The sequence below is a fragment of the Corylus avellana genome, chromosome ca7, assembly GCF_901000735.1.
Source record: "Corylus avellana chromosome ca7, CavTom2PMs-1.0".
Taxonomy (NCBI): domain Eukaryota; kingdom Viridiplantae; phylum Streptophyta; class Magnoliopsida; order Fagales; family Betulaceae; genus Corylus; species Corylus avellana.
In genome coordinates this window covers 829,509-844,530 of record NC_081547.1, presented here as the reverse complement: position 1 = coordinate 844,530, position 15,022 = coordinate 829,509, and the positions used below count along the sequence as shown (strand labels likewise).

At 34.4% G+C, this 15,022-nt stretch overlaps 2 protein-coding genes across 2 annotated transcripts; one reads left to right on the top strand and one right to left on the bottom strand.

The window, feature by feature from the left end:
- The first annotated feature begins 2,666 nt into the window (after nucleotides 1-2,666).
- LOC132188867 (uncharacterized) lies at nucleotides 2,667-5,557 on the top strand. The gene is made up of 4 exons (XM_059603432.1): nucleotides 2,667-3,355; nucleotides 4,464-4,553; nucleotides 4,642-4,709; nucleotides 5,406-5,557. The coding sequence occupies exons 1-4, from the start codon at nucleotides 2,705-2,707 to the stop codon at nucleotides 5,539-5,541; spliced, it is 945 nt and encodes a 314-aa protein (XP_059459415.1). The 5' UTR covers nucleotides 2,667-2,704; the 3' UTR covers nucleotides 5,542-5,557.
- A 254-nt stretch (nucleotides 5,558-5,811) lies between these two features.
- Nucleotides 5,812-10,996, bottom strand: LOC132188865 (sugar transporter ERD6-like 6). Its single transcript, XM_059603430.1, has 18 exons — nucleotides 10,650-10,996; nucleotides 10,468-10,530; nucleotides 10,301-10,390; nucleotides 10,103-10,162; nucleotides 9,946-10,011; nucleotides 9,810-9,875; nucleotides 9,627-9,702; nucleotides 9,123-9,187; nucleotides 8,915-9,007; nucleotides 8,657-8,737; nucleotides 8,481-8,565; nucleotides 7,975-8,021; nucleotides 7,800-7,862; nucleotides 7,659-7,718; nucleotides 7,451-7,516; nucleotides 7,308-7,367; nucleotides 6,027-6,141; nucleotides 5,812-5,924 (listed from the first exon to the last, which is right to left on the bottom strand). The coding sequence occupies exons 1-18, from the start codon at nucleotides 10,839-10,841 to the stop codon at nucleotides 5,812-5,814; spliced, it is 1,461 nt and encodes a 486-aa protein (XP_059459413.1). The 5' UTR covers nucleotides 10,842-10,996.
- Nucleotides 10,997-15,022: the final 4,026 nt, after the last annotated feature.

Here is a 15,022-nt window from a genome sequence, read left to right as displayed (position 1 = left end):
CCACTTGCCTTGGTAACATACAAGTTTCTACATTTATTTAGATTGTTAGATGTAATGTAAGACTCAGATTTTAAAATCTAAAAATCTCATATTTTAAAAATTCTGAGGGGATCTCAATCCTTGACCAATTGACAAGAAAATTGCTTGAGATACTATAATTTTTATTACAAAATCATACAAACAGACGTGATAATTCATAGTTGGTTAAATAATTATAAAAAATTGATAATCAAGATTTTTTCTTAACTATTTTACCAATTAAATACTGCCACGTCAGTTTATAAAATGACTTTATAAGAAAAGTTGTAGTATCAGTACCCTACTCATTTGACAAATAATTTTATAGTTTTACCCACCACGTTAAAATTTCTCGTTCGGCCGGTGGATTTCCCATACATTTGACAACTTTTCCTGAACTGTTGGGAATTTGAACCCATAAGTCATAGCAATGATAGTGAGAGCGAGGACTGGGGCAAGCCCATGGGCCCTCAGCAAAAGTTATAATAACCCGAAAGGAGGATTCAAAAAAAAAAAAAAAAAACCGAAAGGAAGCAAGCTTACCTTAGCCAAGCCCACAGCCGAAAGATTAGTTAGGCGAGCTGTCATTCGTCGCCTTAATCCAAGACCCAGGAAAGTAAAAGATCATCGCCTTAATCCATCCTATCCCTCCAAACCAATGATGATGAAGGGTTTTGGCAAACGCAACAAATTTTTTTATATTTTTTACATCATATCAATAATTTTTTATTATTATTTATATAAAAAAAATTACTACAAAATAATTTTTTTTTTTTTCATTTTTTCATATTAAACGTTCTTATTTTTTTCACTTAAAAAAGAAAGCATTCTTATTTTTTTTTTTCTTCACATCAATCAATTTTTACTACAGTATCAAACCGAAACTAAAACAAAATTGTTTACCAAACATACCCGATGTCATTTTAGATGACAGAGCTGCCAAGTTTGACATCATATTTAATCATCTATCTACCAAAAAGATAATGGTGGATTTAGTAGGCAATGCAGTTGATCAAAACCAAACAACCTTGCACATGAATAGGAAATAAAATAAGAATAAAAAAACAATAAGACTTTGAGTAAACAAATCGAAAAGCACAAGTCAGTGAGTTTTCGTGCAAGAAATTATTGCCCGGAGGCTAAAATATATTTGCTGGCTCGCACTTAGCCTATTGCTAGCATGCATTCCATGCATGTCATTTACTTTTAAGTTTTCATTTCTATGTTAATTTTTTCATAGTCTAACTACTTTGATACAAATTTCTGTAAATTTTGTTGTTGGAATTGTTAGTGACGTAAATAGCAAATGTGAGAGTTTCTATGAGGTTCATATGCCCAAACAAATATCAAGCAAAACGCTTTCTGTTTAGACATGTGAGTTTCATAAAAACTCTTATATTTATCATCTGAATTACTAACAATTCTAATTAAAACAAAAATTTGTAAAGTCTATTTGTCTTAGGGCTTGTTTGGATGTGTTTGAGGGGTTTAAAAGTGCATTTAACACTCAAAAAGTCCCTTTAATAATAATAAAAAAAAGGTATCATTTTGATAAAAAAAAAAAAATTGAAAGCGTTTTTAAAATTCTAAAAAAACCTAAAAATAGTTAAAACGCATTTTTGAAACTTTTGCCAAAAATCGATTTTTGACTTAAAAACTATATTTTTCAAATACAATTCCAAACATGCTTTTAGGCAAGTAAGTTTCATATTCCGAGGCTGATTGGAGTGGGTGATTTCTCTTGTACTCGATTTTAGGCTACCTAGATTTGGGCAGATATAGCTCTTTTTCCTAATAATTATTTATTGTCTCAATTGGATTTTTCTTTTTGGCTTGCATCCCTTTCTTTTGTGTGAATAAGAGTAGGACGTGATAGGATATAATTATATAAATGTGTTCTCTGTCTTAGGGCACGATGGTTACATGTCCACATCTGATTACGTTCTGCTCTTTTAACAAATAAAACTTGACGAACATGAAAGAACAAAATCTTTTTTGTTAATATGTTTTGAAAACTTATTTTATGTTTTTAACCGTGTTTGGTGTTTGAATTGTTTATTAATGTTTTTGTTTTGACAAAAAAAAAAAAAAAAAGACAGAAAATGAATGAAAATTTTAACAGACACAATCACATTATAATTAGAATTATTACAATGTAAACATAGCCAATAATTATATTTATCAAAATATAAAAGATTTGAATATGTTGACTTCATTAACGTAGGGTGAAAACAGTAGTATATTGAAACATATAAGCTCACGTTCGGTCGCCGTCGGTAACAAAAGGCAAGAAAATTATAATTAAAATAAATAAATAAATAATAATGTTATCAAAATAAAGGCATAGCTTTGTTTGTTATTATTTTTTTTTTCAAAGAAAAAATAATAATAATAATAAATAACTAAACACAAAATACTCCTAATATATAACAATTTTCACTTTTAGGTCAAATCAATAATAAATTCACTGATTGTTTATCTTGTAATAACGTAGTTGTCTTGATCAAATTATTTCTATTCCATGAAAACCTCACGCCTTTGTTAACAACTGACAACTACCCAACACCAAACACCATTATCCCACATGCATGTTATTATAACTCCACGGAGCGAGGGCGACAGAGGCCAGAAATTAAAATCAAGGAAAAACCAGACACCTCACCAGTGCGAAACAGAGAGATCGATAATGGTGAACTTCGTGGAAGCACAGAAGCCTTTGTTGCATGGGCTAATGAAGATGGCAGGGATCAAACCCTACACGGTGGAGATCCAGCCAGGCACGGTCATGACCTTCTGGGTCCCATTGGAGACCATCAAAAACCACAAAAAGGGCCAAAAGCCCCAGCCCCCGGCTAAGCCCAGCAAGCCCGTGGTGGTCCTGGTCCACGGGTTCGCCGCCGAGGGCATCGTGACGTGGCAGTTCCAGGTCGGCGCTCTCGCCAAGAAATACTCTGTTTACGTGCCGGATCTCCTCTTCTTCGGAGGCTCGACAACCGACAAAACCGACAGGTCACCGACATTCCAGGCCGAGTGTTTGGCTGCAGCTTTGGGGAAGCTCGGGGTGGAGAGGTGCACCGTGGTTGGGTTCAGTTACGGTGGGATGGTGGCGTTCAAAATGGCTGAGCTGTACCCGGAGCTGGTCCAGGCCATAGTGGTTTCAGGCTCGATCATCGCCATGACCGACTCGATCAGTGAAACAACGCTGAAAGGCCTTGGGTTCTCTTCTTCTTCGGAGCTTTTGCTGCCCACTTCCGTTAAAGGCTTGAAAGCGCTTCTCTCTGTTGCTGCTCACAAGAAGCTGTGGTTCCCGGATCGCCTTCACAAAGACTTCCTTGAGGTTTGAATTTCCGATACATGTTCCAATATTGTCTCATACGTACGTAAATTAGTGGATGATAGATGTCACATGATTTTCATGGATGAACTAAAGTAGAAGAATAATTCGGTTGCTCCAAATGAGGAAAAAAAAAACAAAAAAAAGAAGGTGGAGTAGCTAGGTTGACAGATATGGATGCTGTAGTATAAGCAATGGTTAAGATTGAATTTAAAAGTTGGCAAAACTTTTAATAGGAAAGAAAAAATGAAGAAAGATTTTAAAATTTAATCTTCACCGTTACTTAAAGTACAACATATATACTGTTATTGCCTAATCCGAATTAAACTGCTCTAGTATTTCGTTTATGATAAATTGAAAGTTTGGAAAGAGGACTTTTATTACCAGTCTAATCGGATCATCTTTTATCATATATATATATTAGCCGTTAGATATGATTATACTATTTTTCATTTTGAAAACTTGAAATGAATATAGTTTCAATAACTTTCATAACTTGTTATTTTACTTCATTTGAGAAGTGAAGTTAATACTCATTTTCTATTAATGTTATCTAAATTTAAATTAAGAAAAACAATTTTAAAATTTCACACTTTTATTCAAAAGATAAATAACATGGAGACTTAAGTAGAGTGCCACAACCCTTGGTCAATTGGCAAGATGTAAGTCAAGTCAATCACGGCGATCCACGAGCCTTAAATTCGCTCAACTAACAAGAAGAAAATACAATCTTAACTCATATGCTGTGGCCCGTGGGCAACTTTTTGTTCTCTTATTATCTCTTGTGGATCCTGATATTAAACATCTCGACATGTACTAGTACAAATTAAGGCATTGTCCTTAGACATGTGAGTCACTTCACATATAATTATTATCCCGGCGCTTTGGTGTGAGATCATGATATCCATTTCAAGTGAAATAAATAGGATCCATTTCATGGTCCAAATTAAAATTAAATTTTGCAGGATTTGTAGCTCATAAAATTAAAAACTGGTTAACATAAAGTTACTGTTAATTCAATTAATTAGTACGAGGCTAAAAGGAAAATCTCTTGTAATTTTTACAAAACAAAAAAAAAATATTAATCTAAGCATCATGGAATTATATATAGGTGATGTTCACCAACAGGAAGGAGAGAGGTGAGCTCTTAGAAGGTTTAATCGTGAGCAACAAGGATCCCACGGTTCCCAATTTCCCACAGGTAATATATATATTTATCGAGATCACATTCTGCCCGTCGATTGCCTCGTTCTACTTTTGTATATATAGTCTACCCGTTTCTATTGCAGAAAGTGCATCTTTTATGGGGTGAGGATGATCAGATTTTCAATCTGGAGCTTGCTCAGAACATGCAAGGGTAAGTCTGATTACTCCTATGAAGAGTTGTTATATACCAAATTTTTATCCCATACTGTTAAACGCCAGTTATAATTAACCCACGATTTTTTTTTTCCTTTTTTTTTTTTTAAAAAAAAAAAAGAAGAAAAAAAAAAGAACGGATTCAAAAGTTGGCTGATGCTGCGATGGCAGCATAATAAAATGAGATAATGGTATGATAAAAATATAGTTTCTAACATTACTCCTATGAATAAGATCAATCATGACAAAGAGGCACCAAATGGTTCATACTTTATGGACCTATTATGGCCACCACTAGGGTTGATAATTCATATTTGTGTGTCGAATTCAAATCGTATTGAAATATGAGTATAAGACTATATACGTTAACCATTTAAATCAATGGGTCAAACTTTTCAACCATAAGTTGCTAATTTCGCGTTGGATTCATAGGTCGCATCAAAAATTGATAGCTCTAAATGTCATTTGTCGACTTCGGCTTGTGTCGGGAAATTGATATAAGACTATATAAGTCGATTATAACCCAATCCATTTAATTAAACAAGTCAAACTTCTCAACCCTAACCTGTTAATTTTGTGTTGGGTTTGCGAGTCCCATAAAAAAATTACCAACCCTAACCACCACAAACAAGAGAAGTATTTTAGAGTACCAATATTAATTGTACTGAGATTATTTTGAAAAATATGAATACAGGCAACTAGGAGAAAGTGCATCCTTTCAAGGCATAAAGAAGGCCGGTCACTTGGTTCACCTGGAACGACCTTGTGTTTATAATAGGTATCTGAAGCAGTTCCTTGCCTCCTTGCACGCAGACAAAGCCAAGAAGTGACACGATTTGGAAGTATGCACTCCCCTGTTTACTTGTACTCCGTGGCACTGCTAGTGTTAAGCAGAAGAAATAGCAATATAGTGGGAAGCTAAGCTTGTTTCAAGGATTTGAAAGATTTGAAAAAAAGTATTACTTTCACTAATTTTCCCATTTACAATCCAAAAACATAAAACAACTGTGATGGAAAAACATACCACGTGATGCTTTCTTGCATGACATTCACTTCAGAAACAGTTTAAGATGAATGCATGCATGCTTGAGCAAACAAGTTCATCTAAATGACGACTGAATCTCTTCCAGGGTTCTGCCTTTAGTTTCAGGAACCCAAAGTGTCACGAAGACAACTGTAAAAGCAGCGACCGTGGCGTAAATTGTGAAGGTACCTATTGCAATGACGGAACTATATGAGTTAGAGTCACCATGACAGATATATGCATGCCGGAAAACACACGCACGCACATACACAGAGGTAGATGTATATATACCTCCACTGTTCCAACTCAAGAGTAAGTTTGCAGTCATTGTGATCAAAAAGGATATCAGCCAATTTGCAAACGTTGCTATGCTGCCAGCAAGGCTCTTAATATTTACCGGAAGTATCTGAAAAAAAATGTGCAATTTGTGTTCAAAATTAATATTTACCTAAAGTTGGAGATAGATGAATAGACTGCCCTATCCTCAAGAAAATTCTGAGCTCATCAATCTCAATGCATGTTTCAACCACTTAACTTATGGACACAAATATTAAAAACTGTCTTTATTCGTTCTTCTGACAGTGCAGAAAAGGAGAATCTCCCTTTGCCCCTCGGGCTAGTTGAAAATACAAGGATCTCCGTGATAGAGTTGTCATGTGAACATATAACACTAATCTCATCTTCATCCACAATCCTCTACTCATCCATATTACTGAATTTCATGAGTTCATCAAATAGACAGACATCATCAAGATAACCACATGCAACATTCTAGGACCTACTGAAAAACTGAAACCTTACATCTATCTGTAGAATTACAACCCCACATCCAGGAACTACAACATTCCACTTACTTAACTCTGATAAGAAAGGTCAATGAAATTTCTGAGAATACTCCTTGTATCATCAACTAACCATGGGAAGGTCAGTGTAATGTTCTCTTCAGATATCTTATTAATAATTCACATATTCAACTCAACTCAACACCACCTTAATCCCATACCAAAACTCATACCCATAATTTAGTTGTGTCAATGATCAACAAACATAAAAGCTCTATCAAACTCACACCGATGGTTAAATATCCAATTCCCGACATATAAAAAGTATTCTTAATCAAGCTTAAGCTAAATTTAGTCCTTCAGAGGGAGAATTTAAGATTCTGTTTGCCCAATATGATCCCCAAGGTTCACCATCCCCTCAGTTTCCAGGTTTCTTTACCATCAAAGAAAACAATAACCATATGGAAAACAATAATTTTGAGTTCCTTGCTGAGTAGGTGATATGATTCCTACAATAATTTCTGTAACCAAACCCACTACTTGAACTAGTGACTAATAGTGAAGTAGCACCGTGGTAGTGGGTTTCTAAAGAAGTTTTTAAAACTTTTTAACACCATACTGGTGGAGCATAGGCAGTCTGACATCAGGCTGACTAGAAATTATCACCAGAACAAGTAAGAACTTGACCAACTAAAAGTACTTCATCAAATTGTTTAGACCTTATGCATCAGACATGAGGAAAAAAAAAATATCTTCATGATGTTGTTAAAATACAGGCAATATTGCATACCTCTGACATTATAAGCCATGGAATAGCTCCCATTCCAACAGAGAATGAAATCACTAACAACTGTATGGAAAATTGATAAAACTCAGACATTAATTAAAACAATAGTTCAAACTATACATAACAATGTATATGAGAAACCATACCACAAGCCCAACGAGTGACAGTATACCAAACATTGAATATAAATGAGAATCTTCTGATACAGAGCCCTGATAAAGGTGAGTGAGAACAAGATGGAAGAGAAAGCATAAGAATCAACTAAAACATGATAAGCAAATGCCATACCTGATTTATAAGCTCCAGATCAAATGAGAAGATTTTACATATTATACTAAATAAAAGATTACCTACCTCTAGATAAAAAGCAATTGCAACAAGAAGGAGGCTAAGAGTCACTCCAGACGATGATACCTACACAAGTGATTTCAGATTTTGTTCAATATGTATGTCCACAAATAAACATTATAAGAGAACAAATTTGTTCTGACGCACAATAAGAAGCACCCTGCGCCCAGCTTTGTCCAACAACCAAGTAGTGATCCCAGTAGCAAGAACCTATTGAAAATAACAAGCCTATTTTAAATAACAATGATAAGAACTTCTTTTGTGATGTTTGGATATCAACATGAAGCAGCACAAAATTGTAATGTATCAGGGCATCTTTTACCTGAATGGCACCAAGTCCAAAAGTTGCCACATTACTTGATGATACCCCTGTTTATATTCATGGGAAACTAATTAAATCATCAAAGTCAAATAATGGAATGCAAACCACCTACAATATTGTAACCATGACTATAGTAAGGAAAACCGTGATTTGATTTCTACCATTGATCTGCTAAGAATGCATTTAGTTAGGATGAGAGAGCCAGAGTGTGAAAGATAAAATTGGGTATGTAGATTTTAGACCTTAAGATTGGTAATTCTCTCACATTAAAGTGTCCATGTAACACAGTGAAGCATGAATTAGGCGATCTCTAACAAACAGTAGATGTTTTCCTTTTATCTTTTGGAGAAAATGATTTTCGAGTAGATGTAAAACATCAGATTTGTCATACAAATGTATCATACCGAAATCCATGTAATATAGAAAACCATCAGACTAACTCTTTATCTAAAGCTTTAATTAATAATACGATAACAGTTCAAAGCCCAAAGAGATGTTGGTCTAACCGGCACTTGAAAAGATGTTACTTGAATAGAATATAACACCATTGATACCACTGAGTTGCTGGAGCACAAGTAATCCAATCCCTATCTGCAGCATTTGGTAGCAACATATCAGAAGGGAATAAAAATTCACGAGTATAGAAAACAAGAATTAATCAGAAATTTCAAAACCATTGTACCGTTAAAGGAAACCAATATCTCTTTCTCTTGAGATCTGAAAAGCTTATTGTAGTTCTTTTGCTTGATGATGCTACAGATCTCTGTCAAAATTACATCAATAATAAATGATGATAATGTTAAGAAAATAATAAAAATAATGTACTCGTGCAATAAGCTTATCATCCAGAACTTTATAGTGCAGAACTTGGTTGACTATGTTTCTAGATGACATGAATTTGGTTTAAGTACAAGAAATTGACTCATAGAACATTCAATACCTTGATTTCATTCACTTCAATCGAAATGTCTGTATCAAAACCCCGTAAAACTTGCAATGAGGCTTCAAAATCTTCTGTCATCCCCATTTTGGCCTAATACCCCAAAACCCAAAGAAAAAAGAGAAAGAGAAGACATGGAGCAGAAAATCAGCAAACATAAGAAGATATCAAAATCCAATGAATACAATATTTATCTTGTGCTTCATACCAGCCATCGAGGAGATTCTGGTACGAAAAACAAGCCAGGTATCAATAGTGTACATGGCAAAATTCCTGCAATAATGTGTAAATGATCCCTTAATTCAATCCATGTATTGATCTACGTATTTCATTGGTAACTAATGTTATATACAATCGAGGCTGTAAAATTTCAGCCAGAAACTTAGTCATATATGAACTTGTGATAAGAAACTGACGCTCTAAGAGTTTGATATTTGCATCTTTAACATTTAATCTCTTTACACAGTGATGAAATATCTCCTCCCGTAATATTTCTTTATTTTCCCAATTAGAAAATAGATGAGTATTTGGTGAATTTTCAAATACTTATCTATTTGATGAGTATCTGCTAGCATGTACTCAATCTTGAAAAATACATTTTTCAAACTTGTTTAAGTACTAAAGGGTTATAAATAATTTTGTTGGCCAAATAACAGTCAATACTACTCTTTCAACTGAGGAAATACCAAAATTTGGCATCCATAGGGCTCACCTAAAACTGCAAGCACTCTCCAGTTGACAAACATCCCCAAAAGATAAGCCAGCATTACTCCAGTTGTCACTGCGAGCTATACAAAAACCAAATTGAATTACTTTGTTATATCATTAAATGTGGATACTAGTAACAAAAGTGCTAACGGATAACCAAGTTAAGAAGCAAGACTAGACATCGAACCTGGTTGACAGACCCGAGGCTTCCCCTCATGTTTTGAGGCGAAATCTCAGCTATATATACCGGTACCTACATTTACAAATTAATGCCATTGATGCCTGATTGATTGACATAAAGAAATGAGATGCTTCGAAGTTACCGTGTAAGATATTATACCAACGCCAAATCCTTCCAACAACCTTCCCATGTATAAAAATGACGCATCCTACAAGAGCAGCATAAACTAAATGCAATTTGACGAGCTTACAAAGAATGCAGTAACATAGAAGAACATCAAATTATCTGTGCTCACTCACTTTGGCAAACGATATTACGAGCCATCCAATTATATTAGGAATTGCAGCGATCATAAGTGACTGCAGTTCAGCAAAAGAAAGCAACATTCGGGTATATTCATAGTTGAAACATTCTCCAATTTTGCCTCTTTTTTTTTCTTCCTCCATAAAGAGCAATGTGAACCCAAAAGAAAATAAATTGAACGAAACCCATTATACCCCTTTGCGCCCAATGTATTCCGAAATTTGACCACTCGCGATTGCCCCAACCATTGCACCCACATTTGATAAAGACCCAAATAGAGAGAACTGTTTTCGAAACAAATAGTGTTAATCAAAGGCACAAAATAAAGATTGAGAAAACAAACTAGAATCAAAAGTCACACCTCTGAGACTGAAAGTCCCAATTCGTTGACTATTTCAGTTTGCGTAGGGGACGAATACCCACACTGTACATTTGAAAGATAGAAACCAAAAACAAAGCAAAAAGAAATTTGAATGGGCAAATGGTTTTGTTAAGACAAAATTGTGATTCAGATAAATGTTAGAGATGAAACGGTGGTGTTACAGTGAAGCCGAATTGGATGGGGCCCAGGGCAACGATGAGGACGCAGAGTAATACGGAGATGGAGCCGTCGCGAAGCATCTGGGCCGAGGAGCCCATGATACTGGACTGCCTCGAGCCCATTCTATACCAGCTCCCCGTGTGCAAGAACGGCTTATTGAGGTCCTCGGATTCATCCCTGGAACTGGAAGTCATTGCAAGCTTTCTACGCTAAATCCGGATTGTCCTTCCTCCGACTCGTCCCAGTTGAAATGAAATGTCACAGAAAACAAATCCAGAATCATCCACTACTCGAGCTGTCAAATGATGCGTGATGAGGAATGGGGAAGGTCGGTGGGCCACGTCGGAGACGGACAGCGTGTGTAGACTTGTCGCTTTGGACATAGGTAATTTAAATATTGGTCTGATCCGAGTTTTACGGGTCGCTGAAGACAACGACATCATTTCCACATGGAATTTGTCTTTTATGTGGATCTCGCAGCTTTAAACTCTCCATAATTACTTCACACGTAACAAACTGTCCATATGTGTTCGAGTAATTTTTAACGGTCGGGATTTAATTTTATATAAAAAGTATTTTTTAGCGGGATTTATATTTGAGAAAATACTTTTTTAGAGAGAACACGTGCTTAAATTAAAAGACCTAAATAGATAGAGTCGACTCCTTACAGAGAAATTAAAGATAAAAAAAAAGAAAGGAGAGTGACCGAGTAACCCCTTTCAATGGAGGAGAGGATTAAGAGAGGTGGCTGCACAGCACATCGATCACTAACATATTGAGGTAGCCGCATAGCCACTTTTGATTTATTGTAGTGATTATTCGACCATCTATATGACAATTCCTATTGTAATGTCCTGCCAAAATAAATATAATATTTTACAACATTCTTACGGTGTTATTACTAACAAAAGTGGACGAGAAACACGTGGGATGATGGGTGGTGGAATGATTGCAATAAATCTAATCTAAAAAAAAGCAACAAAAGAAAAAGAAAAATAGAAAGAGATAAATCAAACAAATGATGGTGAGAAGGGGTACCTAAGGGTCGGGGCTAAGCTCTTATCTAGGCCCGTAAATGAGCCGACACACTCGACAGATCACTCGATACCCGCTCGACTTTGCTCAAACCGAGTTCGAGCTCGACACTGTAATAGCTCACTCGTTACTGCTGAAACTCGCTCGATAAGCTAGTGACACATGCTCGACTCGCTCGAGTAAGCTCGACGGGGGCTTGTGAGTTCGACTCGTTTAAGTCAAAATCGGCAGGCTCGCCCGTGCTCGTTAACGGATCGTGAGCTCGAATTGTTTAACTCGATAATCGACCGGCTCGCCCGAACTCGCTAAGGGATTGTGAGCTTGACTCGTGTAGCTCGAAAATTACCCGGCTCGCCCAACTTGTTTAGGGCTCGTGAGCTCGACCCGTTTTGTCATCCGACCCGACCCAACCCACGCGACAATGTAACTAAAAAAATAATTAAACATGTTATTAATCAATAATAATCATAGCTTCAATGTGTATACAATTAACTAATTGAGATGTAAGGCTATAGTGTAACTAATATTATATGGACTATGTTATTATTTATAGGTTTAATGTCCATTGTCCAATTCCAAAATAATAATAATAATCATAGGTTCAATCTGTGTACAATTAACTAATTAAGATAAAAGGCTATAGTATAAGTGTATAACTAACATTGTATATAGTATAGACTATGTTATTATTTATAGGTTTAATGTCCAATGTCCAATTCATAAGTTAATAATAACAATAATAATAATAATAATAATAATAATAATAATCATATTCATAGGTTCAATTAATTTGTGTACAATTAATTAATTAAGATCAAGGGTATGGTATAATAATGTAACTAACATTGTATAGAGTATAAACTATGTTATTAGTTATAGGTTTAATGTCCAATGTCTAATTAATTAGTCAATAATAAAAATAATAATAATAATAATAATCATCATATTCATAGGTTCAATTAATGTGTGTACAATTAATTGATTAAGATCTAAGGGTACAATATAAGTATATAACTAACATTGTATATAGTATAGACTATGTTATTATTTATAGGTTATTTATAGGTTTAATGTCCAGTGTCCAATTAATTAGTTAAAAATAATAATAATAATTATCATATTCATAGGTTCAATTAATGTGTGTACAATTAATTGATTAAGATCAAGGGTATAGTATAAGTATATAACTAAGTTAGTGTAGAGTATAGACTATATTATTATTTATAGGTTTAATATCTAATGTCTAATTCATAAGTTAATAATAATAATAATAATCATATTAATGTGTGTACATAGGTTCAATTAAGATCTTCTTACATCAAAAAAAAAAAAAAAAAAAGTTCAATTAAGATCAAGGGTATAGTATAATAATAATAATCATATTCATAATAATCAATTAATCATATTAATAATATTAAGAGTCTTACCTCCTTCCTAGCTTGAAATGGGAGGCCGGAACTACCCCTGGCCACAGTCGCTTGATTTTTTGTTAATTGTAGTTTTTTATATATATTTATATATGTTATAGTTTTTAAATTTTTTTTATTATAGATAACACATGTCATTATCTAATTAGTATTGACATGACATTTGAAAATTTATGTAAAAAAAAAAAAAAACGAAAATTGAGTGCATAAACCTATTTGTTTTATACCACGTAAAACTCATTACAAATCGGTTTAACTACAAGTAATGATTTTGCATTTTTACCTTTAATTTTGTTGTTAATATTTATATTATGAAAAAAGAAGACCAACAAGAGCTTAATATTTTTTATTTCGTTGGGTGGCATCTAAGAGCATTCCCATCAAGCTCTTTATATTTAACATTTCTCTAAATTTTTAACAAAAAAAAAAATCATTTATCAAACTTTTTATCTAAAGTAATTTTAATATTTATTTTAACTCATCTTCAAATATAAAGACACCAAAAGCAAAAGTTATTTAGTTTTTAATATTATTTTGGTTGTTGGAGTGGCATTTTGATACATCTTTCATATGGAATCAAAGTGAGTGGGTTTCATGACAATTATATTTATTAATAAAAAATAATATTTAGCAAAAGTAAAAAAATATTTAGAAAGTTTGATAGTTGATAGTTTTAAAAAATATCTAGTTAAATAAAAAAAAATATACATTTTTAAAATTAAATTTTTAAAAAATTTAAGAAGCTTGATGGGTGGCGCATGAGGGAAGGAGAAGGATCCTATCCATTTCAAATGAAATAGAGATGATCTATTTAATTACTTTTAAGAGGCATTTTTGTCTAAAAATAAAATAAAATGACAAAAATAAGGAGGTTGCACAAAAATGTTTTTTTTGTGCCACCATTCATCATCTGACACATCAGCATAACACACAATAAGAAGATAAATACAACAACACCAGATTACAAAGATAAAAAATAAAATAATTAATTAATGAGATCCTGATGAGAGAGAGGTTGGCTAGGTGGCGGGTCGACCCGTGGGGAGGGTCTAGACCCACGGGTCTGGCAGTTTCTTTGTCCCCGGAGCTTCTTTTTTCGGCCTTTAAGGTGATAAAATCTCTAAATGGTTCACTTTCCACATCTAGGTTTTAGTTTTAAATTAAAAAATGAATTTTGAGGCATTAGAATCTGATTTTGAGGAGGGTCATGACAGTTTCAAGCAGGTCATGGCGAGATCCATGATTGGGGTGGCTCGCCAGCCACCCTAGATCCGGTTGGGGTGGCCGCGAGCCACTCCCTTGGCCTGAATCTCTCCTCTCTCTCTCTCTCTCTCGCGGCCAGATCTCTCTGCTGGAACTCTCTATCTCTCTCTCTCTCTCCGCTAGGGTGCCTTTCCGCCCATGGGATGGCCGCGCGGCCACCCCCACTGCTCACTTGTGGTGGCGATGATAATTAAATTGATCCCCTCAATTTCAAATGAAATTGAGAGAATCTAGGTCTTTTCCTCATGTGCCACCCATCAAGCTTCTTAAAATGTTTTAAGAAGCTTAACTAAATTGATATTCTACATTTCATTTAAAATAGAGAGAATTTAAGTCCTGAGGGAAAGGGAATCCAACGATGAAGAGTTGACAATTTTTACTTACGCTTTTGTCCTGATGTGGGCAGGTTTAATTTGCCCAAGTGTCAAGGCTACAATGTTATTTTTGTGGTGACTAAATGAATCGGACACATGTTATTATTTAATTAGTGCAATACATTTATCCAACCACGTAATCTATTTGAATTGTTATTCGGATTCAACCCACGCAACAACCTTCTTCCCTTTTCCCCTCTCACATATTGAATTAAAAAAAAAAAAAAAAGGTTAAACACTCAATACTTCCTTAGGGTTTTCAATTTTTTTTTTTTT